General features: G+C 27.8%; 1 protein-coding gene across 1 annotated transcript in view; it reads right to left on the bottom strand.

Annotated features, from left to right (window-relative positions):
* The window catches only part of LOC104727945 (transcription factor MYC4-like), a 2,685-nt gene continuing 2,399 nt past the window's right edge, over positions 12,695–12,980 (bottom strand). The window contains exon 2 of the mRNA XM_010446996.2: positions 12,695–12,972. Within this exon, the coding sequence (XP_010445298.1) occupies positions 12,695–12,972 (278 nt within the window). The remainder of the gene's footprint in view (positions 12,973–12,980) is intronic.

Below are 12,980 nucleotides of genomic sequence, written 5' to 3'. Positions count from 1 at the left end.
TTTTTTTTTTTTTTTTTTTTGAACTAAGGGTAAAGTTAAACATAAGTGCAATCTTTTGTTCTTACACAAAAGAAATGTGTAAATCTAGAAATCTCTCTTAGATATTTATTCTCATTATCTCTTTTATACCTTGCACGGTATATGTGACAAAGGTCGTAGTTATGCCTAGAGATGTCAAACGGGCATGCCCGCGCCCAAATGGACTGACCATGATGATTCCGTCTTTTTAGCGATCCGCCGCGGACAGGTCCGCCACGGGCGGCGGGCGACGTATTAGTGCCCATACCTGCTCCGCTTAGCTTTGCGCACTAACGGGCATCTTCTTCTTCTTCACCAAGCTCTATACGACCGTATCTATGTCGTGAACAACAAATATACAACTATGTAACAACTATGGATTTGAATAATGTGATGTCCCAGAACATTGAGACTCTCTCTGCGGATTAACATCAACATAGCAAAAAAAGTAGAATCATAAACAACAAATGAAGATGTTTAAACTGAAATTTGAAGACAACGAGCACAAAAAAAAAGAGCACACATGCAGAGAGAGAGAGAGTGTGTGTATTGTGAATGTGGATGTAAATGATCATCGTGTGTGTGTGTTGTGTAGCTATACATAATGATAAAGCATGTTTTATAGCAAGATTTTAACATAACACAACGAGCTATACAACTTAATAACAAAGGACTGTGAAAGAATCAAATTATCGCTGTGTGTTGAAATCAAAGCGAGACAATTAAACCCAGCTACATATTCTTGAAACCACTTTAATATATGGGAATACAAATAAAACAAAAATCAGAAAAAAAAAACATAACTTTAAAACTCAAAGAATTTGAAGACTACATGAGAAGCTACAAGCTTAGAGTTTAGGAGACTGAAAACATATATTCAAATTGATGACAACTACTCTATTGGCTGGAGATGAGAGTTGCTCGCTAATGTAAGCCATGGACCTTACATGGGTTCAAGCAATGAAGCAGATTTAATCAAATATGTCTAAAAACAAAAGAGCATCTGCATGGCAAAAAATGAGGCTATATAGGACATTAAAGAATAACATCTCACAGTAGTAACCCTCTATCATATTGTGAGTCACACCACTTGTCCCTGAAAATGATACCACGAAAAAAAATCATAAACCAGTTTGCTTGAAGAAGCTTTAGAGGAGACCAAACACATAAGTTACACCGAAGTTTCAAAGCTCAGTTCTTAAACTGAAGATATTTGGATTCATAATTCTCACCAAGTTCACAAATTTACAAATCCCAGATAAATGATGAAGAAAGCTCTTAACTTTGAAGCTGATTCAATTGAAAGCTAAAACTTTTTAAGGCAAAAAGATTCAAAACTGTACCGAGATTGATATGTCGTGAACAATCATTATGCCAATACCATTCAAGTTTAACAGAAGTCGAGACGGAGCTCTCGTCACCACCGCTTGTGAACTGACATGGATCTCCTCTGTTCTCCGTGAATTTCCTCCTCTCTCAAAGGCTAGCCAAGAACTCTTAAAGTGGAAGAAGATTAGAGACTAGTGACTCAAGCTTGGAATCGTCGCAAAGACCGAGTCTCATTAGCATTTGATCGAGCATCCTCCAATTCACTGTCTGATTTGGAGAATAACGAAGACGAAGATGAAAAACCTTCTATCGCTCTTCGGGTCGCCCGCAAACCCGCGACGAACATGACCACCAAAACCACAGACCAAACGGATCGAGTCCGCAAGATCCGCTAACTTTTTGGCTTCAAATACAAGGTCCATACCTACCTCGCAATGTTACTTAACGGGCTATGCCCGCGGGCTTAATGCCCAATTGACACCTCTAGTTATGCCCCAAAAACTCTGAGGAAGCTTGCAAAAGTGCAACAATTAAAAAAACTACATAAGTACAAAAGTAAAACATTGTGTGATGATCACAAACATAAATCAGCATATACATATTTATATATTTTAGATGCCTTAGAAATGGACTATATGCAATGTTTTTAAAACCGGACCGGACCGGCGGTCGAACCACGTTAATCCGCGAACCGACAACATATATGGGTTGGGTTAATATCAAAACCCAAAGAAAATTGAACCGGTAAAAAAACCATATCAACCCGCCAAAAAAACCAAAAACTGGTGAACTATTAAACCGGATAAAACCGGGTTCTACTTTTTTTTGTATAATTAATTTAATTAATTACCTTTTCTAGTTTTCTTCTTAGCAAATTAGCAATATTAGAGTTTCTAGTTAACATTCTTATTTTCTTATTGCTTTTAGATTTGAATTTCTAAAATATTTTACTAGTACGGGTTATACTTTGAGTTTGTTACACTTTGAATTTATTACTTTTTAAGGTTTTTTAAAAACATTATGATTATTGGATTATTTTATTTGGTATATCCAATTATATCATAGTTGTAATCATTGAAAAAAAAATAGAAGACATATCCATACCTATTATTTATAAAAATATTATCAAAATCAATTGAACCCAGTTGACCTCGGTCGAACCATATTGATTCATGACCCACAAGCTTTCCCGATTTAGTTATCGGTCCGGTTTTAAAAACATTGACTATATGAAATTACCTGAGAACGAGAACACAAGCATGAGTACAAGGAAATAAGAACATGATAACCTGGCCATGATCAATATAATATTACAACTAAACGAAGTCACCACTGTTCTGTAAAACTAGAGAGGCGATACGGAAAAGTTTGTTTTGTATACTGGTTGTTCCCGGTTACCTTTTTCCTTGTGAAGTATCATCTAACTCCAAAGCATTTATAATAAATAACTTGTTAACTATTGCAAAAAAACAGTCAACAAATCTTTGACTAAGAAAAAGAAAAAGAAAAAAATCTATGAATCTCTTATTAATATAATATTATTATTTTTAAGTATTAGAATTTTAGTATTAGAATTTTTTTTATTTTTTATTTTATTTTAAATAGTAAAGACACTAAATTTCTTATCAGTATTAATAATTTAGTGCAATTTAATAAAATAACTGTATATATATTTTTAATAATATCAAACCATATATATAGATATATATAAATTTTCAAATCTCAAATTTTTACCAAATCAATTTCAAATTATTATATTAACTTAAATAATATTAACTTAGTATGATTATATTTTAATAAATATTTCTATAATTTTTAAATTTATGCATAATGAAATTTGTTAGATATATATAATTTTATTTTATGATCTCTATAAAAATAATGACAATATATAAACTGTATAATTATGATGTAGTGTAATATTTGGATAACATCCAAACATTTAATAATCACTTTTATTCTTTATTTTAAAATTTAGATAAGCCTATTTCCTTTGTTTTAGATATTTTAATATGAATGATTCGAAATAATTTAAAAAAAAACAAACTAAGATGATAGGACAATCATAATTTTAAATCTTGAAAAAAACTTTTAAATATTATTAATCATGGAACATTATATGGATATTTCTTATTTTATAATTAATGTTAAAATCTTTTAATTATGTTAGCTATATGAATATTAGAGAGAAATAATTGTAAAGTTGTTTTGATATGGATATAAGCAATAACGTAAATTGTAATTCTTTTGAAAATGAGAATTTATTTCAAACATATACTTCAAAAATACTAGTTATGACCCGCGGTACATCGCATGATAAGTTTTTCTAAATTTTTTTTATTAATGTACTAACACCAATACTAATTTTGCTAATATATTCTTTTGTTAGTTTTAGTGATTTAATATATAAACCGTGGTATATCGCACAATAATTTTTGTTTACTACAATCTTAATGAAATTAGTTTGATTCGACATATTTTATATTAGTGTTGTTAAAACATTAAAATAAGGATTTAACCCGTATTGAAATATCATATTACTGATAGTTTATTTTTTAGTATTATCAATTCAATCATATAATGTCATATAACCCGTCATGTAATATAACTCATTTGTGTAATTTTGAAAATTTAATATGTTTATTAAATATTTATAATTTTAAACTTTTTATTAAGTTTAGATATATCAGTTATAAATTATAAACTTCTTAAATTTTATAATTTACTATATATGTATGTTGAACACACACTTTTATATTAATTGAGTAATATGTGTTTGTTTTTAAAAAATCAAATCACAATATATGCAAGAAAAATACCCATTTTTTTATTAACTTTATGTATTATATGATGATTTACTATATTTAAATTTTAAAAAAATAAAAAGAGATGATAGGAGAATAATTTTTTTAATCTGGAATAAATCTTCTAAATAACTATATTAATTATAGAACATTATAAATATATATATATATCAATATTTAAAATATTTTTATTGTGTTTGGTTATAAGGATAGTAGAGAAAGTTAACTAAACTTGTTTGGCTATGAATATAAGCATTCAATGTAAAAGCTTTCCAAAAAACATTTTTGAGCAAAAACTGCTGCAAAAATACTAGTATAGACTAGATTAGAACCCGCGGTACACCGCGGAACAATTTATAACTTAAACATTTAAATTATATGTTTTATTTGTCGGTTAAATATGTTACAATTATATAATAATAAATAATTTTCTGGTTTAAAGTTTAAACCATATAATACTGCAATATAATTTATTAATCAATTTGATTAGATATGTCTATTCTCGAATACTGATAGTGTTAACAAAATAATGAAATGATGTTTTACCCGTTTAACACCAAATTAATGATATTTAAATTTATATAAATATCGACAAAACCCGTCCCGCTATATAACTTCGTCCCGAGATATTTTAACTCGCACTATATAATCTTAATTTTTTATTATAAATATTAGATTAAATTGATATGTTATTTATTAAGGTTGTGACCATTTACATTTTATAAGACTGACGCTTCTTATAAAGTTTAAATATTTATAATACTTGGAATTCTAAAAACGGTTCGGTATTTCTCATATTTGAAGTTTCGTAAAAGTTTAAATATATTATTAATATTTTAAAGGTCTTCTAATTTTTTTTATAAGTTGAAGTATTTATAATATATAAAATTTGTATTTGAAACTTCATAAACGTTTAAATATTATTAATATTTTTAACATTTTATAAAGTTTAACTTTCAAAAAAAAAATATTTATAATATTTATACTTTTATAAAATATAAATATTTATAATATTTAAATTTTTAAAAGTTTTAAATATTTATAATATTTAACTTTTTAAAAATCTCTTTTATAGTATGACTCTGAACTATTGTCCAACTTTTTTAGGCAATGTGGGATATTGCACCCGTATTTTTTTATTAATCTATTGAGTAATACATGTCCGTTTTAAAAAATTTGTATTACATCATATGCAAGAAAAAATCACAATTTTTATTAACTAAATATATTATAGAATAATTCATGATAATTTAAATAAAAATTCAAATAAAAATGAAAGGGAATCATATATTTAGGTTTGAATGAGGTAGAAAGATTTCCTTATTTTTTAAAATCTTACCTAAAATTAATTTTGAAATTTTTGGTAACTAATATTAAAGTTAATGCATTAAATGTAAAAACTTTCCAAAAAAGTATTTTTAACCAAAAACTGCTGCAAAAATACTAGTATAGATGTGTTCCACATACAAAAAAATTCTTAAAAGATTCTTTCAATTTCTCAAATAATAGTCGATTCTCACCCGCTTTTTCTAAAAAATTCCAGAGTCTAATATAGATTGGAACTTGGAAGTATCTTGATGTAATCCTCTCGCGGCTTCTCTACCCATCTTTCCAAAACCATACTCCAATCATCATAGGTCCAACTTCCAGCATCCAACACAACTTGTAAATCATTGTTTAAAAAAAAATATATACTTATCAACTCCTCATCCTCTTTAAAGCACTAAACCAATCACACTTCCTTCTATTTTAATATCTATACTAGGAGATATCCCGTGCTTAAAGCACGGATCAACATTTTAAAAAAAAATTATAATATAATAAGAAAAATTATTGTTATACTTCTTTTAAAAAGTTATTTTGAAATAAAATAAAAAAAAGAAAGATGATAGTAAAATCATTATTTGAAATCTTAATAAAATCTTCGAAATCTAGTTATTAAAAATAATTTTATTGTCTACTGATATAAAATCTTAGTTGAAATTCTGATTGGTTTATATTTTTAAAAAAAAATATTAGTAATTTTCGTCCATAATTTTATTAGAGAGAGAAAATAATTCTTTAACTAATAATTCTTTTTTTTCTAACTAAAAAAAACTTAGCTGTTAATTTTTTTAATTTTTTTCAAGTACAAATTAGTTTTGATATGAATAGAATTTTTCTACTTTTCTAGATTTTTATTATTTGATCTGTCAGCGTTTTTTATTTTTAATTAATTATATTTGTTTAATTAATTAATTAATCTTAATTAAACTTTCTAATGGCAACAGAATATAATTTTTTACACATTTTAAGGTTAGTTTCATATTTGTACTTCCCAATTAATATAGTAGGATTAATATAGTAGGATAATATTCAGATTTAGTTATCTATTATTACCATATTTAATGTTTCAAAATGACTATATGTTTAATGCTTTGATATTTTTTACACTTTAAATTTGAATAAAAAATCATTTATATATTAAAATAGACTAGTGGAGTTATTTGGGAATAGAATAATAAAATTAAACATTATAAGATTTAATTGCGCCATGCACGGTTCTTACCTAGTTTTAAAAAAATGGAAGACACATCTATACTAAATAAAAGTATAAGCTATAAGCTCCTAAAGCTGTCCACTTTGGATTTAAACAATCAATCAAGATTCGACATGTCACTAATTATTTTTTTTACATCTCATTAGTTAACAATTTTAAATTTAAATATTTTCTATATAAAGATATTAATAAAAATGAAAAAATTATATAGAAAAAGAGAAATGTAAAATTTTGAGAAACAATATATGAAACTTACATTTGTATTCTTATTGTTAATCTTCTTATTTTTCAAATAAAAAAAGAATATTAACAAAAATATATTTGATTAACCCTACATGTTTTGATATAAATAATAACCGGAGGTATACCATTCGATCATATTTTTTATTTGGATTTATTTTTATTTTCGGGTTTGAAAAAGAAGGATCGCCCTTGATTTGATGTTATTTGAGTTAATTTTTGGAGTTGAAAAAAGAAGGATCGATGACAATCACAAATGTTTATATGGGTGAAAGTATCAATAAATAATTAAGTGCATATGGTAGCTCTGCTGGTTTTCATGAATTGCAAAAATCTTACTAGAAAAAAAGGCAAAGATTTTAGTTTTGGAGTTTGCTCGGAATGATTAATTGCATATCTTGAATGATTTTTCAGTGGAATAAAATGAGGAATCGGACGAGGAAGAGAAAAAAAAAAGAAAATTATAACAAAAAAAGTAGACTATAAAAGTCATATATATAAAAGTAAGGTTTTGGTCTCTCCTTATTGGTTGATTTTCATTTAATGTTTCTAATTTTTTTTTATTTGCTTTCTAATTGCTTTAAACAATATTTAAGACCCAATAAACACAATACATTTAACTCACACATTAAAATAAAATTATAACTGAAAATAAAATAAATTATACATTAATCATATTCTACCACTCAGTTTTATTCAAACACAATACATTACTATTGTAACTCCATAATTCTAAATGTAACTTCCATCATTTCTTATCATATAAGTAAGCATTCTCTCAATCTCTCATTCTCTCATATTGGCATTTTTTTACTATCTCATTTTCACATTCTCTCATTCTCTTCTACAATACCTCAAATCTTTTTTCATTTTTAATTTCTTAATTATGTTGTATGGGTTGTAAAAACAAATGAAATATCATTGTAAATTTTTAATGCTAAATTTTAATTTTAGAGACTACATGATATATATTTTACATTGTTCTTATTTTAAAAGATTCATCTCCATTATCTAATTTAGATTATTATCTTATAAGTAATCATTCTCTCCTCCTCTCCCACCAATATCAAATGTTGTTATATCTCATATGTGTTGTAAGAGTTTGATTCTATATTTTAATTTAGAAAGTATTATATATATATATATATATATATATATTTTACATTTTTCTATTTTTTAAAGATTCATCTTCATTATCTAATTTGGATTACCATCTCATATTAACCATTCTCTCCTCCTCTCCCACCAATATCAAATGTTGTTATATCTCATATGTGTTGTAACTTGTAAGAGTTTGATTCTATATTTTAATTTAGAAAGTATTATATATATTTAACATTGTTTTCAATTTTTATTTTATTTATATAAAAATAAAATATTTCTTTTATATTTCTTGCCTTTCTAATCTATTCATATTTATTTTTTAAATTTGCATAGTTAAATTTAAATTCACATATGTTGGTTTTAACAAAACAATCAACTTTATTTGAGAATTAGATGTTCCTATTCATTTTTAAACGATCAATGTGTAACATATAAGCATTTTGTCTTGCAATCACAAGTTCCATTTCCATTGCTTAACTCCATGGTTAAACTATAATATATGTTGTCCTATTTGTAGGAATAACAACATACTTATTTAATTTATTTAAAAGAGCAGATGATTAAACGAAATAAACATTTCTCCAAATTTTATAATTCAATCAGTGTGAGTGTACTTATTACTTTGAAAACCTTTACATTGAAGTTCATAAAATCATATAAGAAAACTAAAATACTCTATCACTTCAAATTTGGAAGGAAACACTTGGTATTCCGTTTTAAAAAAGTCAAGACACATATAAAAATTTATTAATATCTAACTCACTTTAAAGGCATAAAAGGTCATTTAACTCAAAAGTAACTTCTATCCAATAATTCCATACATTCCTCCCACAAATAAAATATATATATATATATATATATGTTCAAGATTATATTTAAATATTACAGAATTTTTTAGTTAGCTAAACTTATAGTCACATATATACAATATATATACATAAGAATTTATATTACTTATTAACACCATAATTCGGCCTATTATTTGCTTAACTCAAAATTGGTTTTAAAGCCAACTAAAGAAAAACAGAAACGATCTTATTGATATTAGACCAAAACATGGGCATACAAACATAATCACTTACACGGAAGATAATTATTTTTAAAAAATCTAAAATACAATAAATGTATTGGGAACAAGTCAATGATAAGATTGGATCCTCAAAAGCAAGAAACAACATCCTCATAATTCATAAAAAATAAACGCCACAATTGTACACATCTAAACGAAATGGTATAAACATATAGTGTATAAATACAAGTGACTGCGAAGTCCGTATATACCTAATTAAAACGAAATAATACAAAAGAGAAAACGAAAAAGACCAAAAAAAAACAAGAAAGTGCCAACTACACCACAACCCACGCGTTGCGTGGGGAAGCACCTAGTAACAATGACAACTATCATACAAAATGACAATGAAATTGACGAGAACAAATATTAAAAATAATGTTCAATTGAATATGAGAAACAAGATTGATTCATGACTTTTTTGATTAGATATGATTCTATACACAATAAATTTTGAAATGGTGTATTTGAAAAAAAAAAGTAATAGTAATTTAAAATTTCTATAAGATAATATTGCATAAATATCATCAGTCGTAGAGTTACAGAGGTTTCTTAAATGTGCAATGTAATACACAATGTACGTAGATTAAGGGGTCACCAGAAGCCGAGAAGTTACAGAAGTCAAACCGCGAGCAAGAACTTAATAGGTTCCCGGTTTAATTTCCAAGAATGATGATTTGGTCCGGAGCTTGGGAACGCTTCTCTCGGACGTTCTCTTCAAAACGTAATTTGCTCTCAGCTATTGCGTTTATCTTTGATCGAAAATAAAACCTCAGACTACACAAGTTTAGTTTATCTGATTTGAGGTGGAATTGTTTAGTAATCATCTCTGTAGTCCTGATTGTATCAGACAAACAAATCACGCACGATTCAACTTATGCATGGAGAAGGAATTTTTTTTTGGAAACCTTTTAATCGAATTGGAAGGTTTGGCTTAGGTGGGATATTATTAATGATCGGATTTAAATAGTTTATTAACAGATTTAGGGTGTGTTATTGGATTATAATTTATAAAGAATTTTGAAGATTTCAACAAAATCATCAAAAGTGAACAAGTAAAAGATCTTTAAAGATTGCTAGAGATTATTCTATAGTTTTGTTGATTAATTTTCTATAGTCTTGTAAAGTGTTCCAAACAATCTCTATATTTTTGTGATATTTTTCATAACTTTATTTTGTGAAGAAAGTGTGTAAAATTATGAACTAATAACATAATAATTGAATTCATTAACAATCTTAGATTCTTTTATTTTAATTGAATAACACAAAAAAATTATTGACTTAATGTATAAAAGTCTGAATCAAATAACCCAAATTTGTTAAGATTTTAAATGACTTTTTACAAATCACAAACTAATAACACTAAATTTAAACAGAGTTTAACAAAATTTTGATCTAATGACAATAGATTCTACATAAAAAATTTCCGATTTCTAATAACAATAGATTCTACATAACATCGATTTCTGCTTTCTTGAACACTGTTAATCAATCTTTAATTAAATATTTGCAACTTGATAACTTAAAACATATTTTTCAAGTAATTAACTTTAATCTGGATCCATAACTAACGTTGTTTAGAATCCATTCAAATTGAATTGGTGTTTTCTTCATCATAATTATTATGATGAAACATCCACAAGAATTAGTCTTGAATAACTTTTTGTGAAAATGTATGTAGATACAAGAAAATTCAAAAAAGGCATTTTTCTATAAGATTTTTTCTTGAATTGATGATTGGCCTTAGGACCTCGCAATTCTGCTCTACCCCATAATTAAGCCGAGGATGTATAGATTCCGTGATTATTGGAAAGATGAACGAAACGTAAGTTTTCCTTGGTTTGAAAACATTGTCAAACTCTCTTACGAGACAAGATCGAAACGACAACCACTTTGGAAAATGCTTACAATTATGATGTATTAACGCACCAAAGCTAGAAACTCTTTCCCTCAAGGTACATTTTACTTGTTTTTGTTGTGACGTGCACATCTAGTATACTGCCTTATAATTGTATATATGGTTCCTCTCCAGGGCATGCAAGTATGCAACTATATCTGCTATGACGGTGTCTGCATCAATGAGAATGTAGTGAAGGTGCTAGAGATTTATGGCTATAGAGGAGATGGTAATGCTATGAGAAAACTCAACCGTTTCTTGTGCCAGATGGCTTGTCCTCAAGTGATCAAAGTGGAAATCGATGCTGCAATAGATGATGACGACAAGAAACTGCAAATCGCCAACGACCTTCTTGCTCTTCCCAAATGCCAAATACAGTTTTTGTGAGAATATTATTATCTATTAACCAAATCGGCTGATATACTAATTATAAGTGGCTAATTCTTGTAAATAAAGACAAGAAAACACATGAAATTAAGTAATATATAGGTCCTCTTTGGTTCTTTGTTTTTGTTTGGCAATAATGTGCCCCGAAAAAACCCATATTTTGCGTTATTATTTGGAAGTGCATGATGCGTCTTAACTCTTTTCAGTCACACGTTCTCTTCGCAGTTCGCACTGTCGCTCACTCACTCACTCCACACACATTTCCAAGGAGATATATTGCTAAAAAAGAAACAAACGCAATTATATATGTTGCAGAAAAAATCGCTTTAATAATCGTCCACACATGTCTCTACCAGTTTCTGGTATGATTTTAACTTTTTCTTCAAGATCCTTATAGACAACACATAACCTCGCTTTCCCTACCTAAAACCCTTTTTATATCCCCCTTTTTTTTACATTTTGAACCTTGTGTATATGAATTTTGCAATTGGTCCTATTTAAGCTAGTGGTTTTCACTTCTTCTGTCGATATCCAGATATCCATTTAGCCTTTGCATCATGATTAATACCACAAAATGGTACTCTTAAACGTGACACCAACATATATATGAGACTCCATCTTTTCGAAAGTCATACGTATACATCGAGTTCAAAATACTATTTAGAACAATAATGATCCTGTTTTTTTTTTGAAAATTATAATGATCCTGTTACATCCACATTAATCTTGAGGTCCCATTGAAAAGCCCTACATTGGAATCCCTTGATGGATGTGATTGGTGCAAATGATCTTTATTGAACAATAAAGGAGTATATTCTTACCTAACAAGTTGATGCCTCGTTTGATGCCAAACTCTTCCCATAGACTTGTCCGTATGTGGCTGAGATGAACACAAACCTTCACAAACCATAGAAGATAGAACCACGAAAAAAACTCACTTGAAAGTGAAAGCTCAAACTTTTACTCAAATGAAAAAAAAAAAAAAAACAAAACAAAACAAAACAAAACCTTCAACTTCAATCCCATTTGTTTTTCTAAACGAAAGCCTTATTCATAATATATACATAATACATACACCAACAACCAAAGACTTACCCATTGGCCATGCATTTATCTCTACTGAAACCATAAAACACAAACTAAGAACATAGCTACTTATAATAACCATGAAGGCATGAACTATACTAAACTAAATAACCCTATCTTACAAGCAATCAACAACAACAACAAGTGGGTGCAGCAAAATTACCCTTACATAATATAGTTGCACACTACAATCACAAAGAGAACACTTCTTAAGATGCTATTCATGAGCATTCTCCGACTTTCTCCATTAGAGCAACCTTAAGCTGATCTTGCGTAAAGAACTCATTCCCCATTTTCACAGTCGCTTGTTGGATCATAAGATCATTCACTACTGATAAACTCGCGTGATTCACTTCCAAATCAAGTTCCTTGAGTGCTTCCATGAACTTAGCACCAGGATGATTCCTCTTACTGCATTGAACCCTTATCATCGCATCCCAACCAATGATCTTCACATCAACCTCCATCTCAACCGACACACCCGGTTCTTGATTCCGTTCTTTAACC

This window comes from Camelina sativa, chromosome 11 (genome assembly GCF_000633955.1).
Source record: "Camelina sativa cultivar DH55 chromosome 11, Cs, whole genome shotgun sequence".
In the NCBI taxonomy this organism is placed as follows: domain Eukaryota; kingdom Viridiplantae; phylum Streptophyta; class Magnoliopsida; order Brassicales; family Brassicaceae; genus Camelina; species Camelina sativa.
Note: the sequence above shows the minus strand (reverse complement) of the source record. Positions and strands in the feature narration are given on the sequence as shown.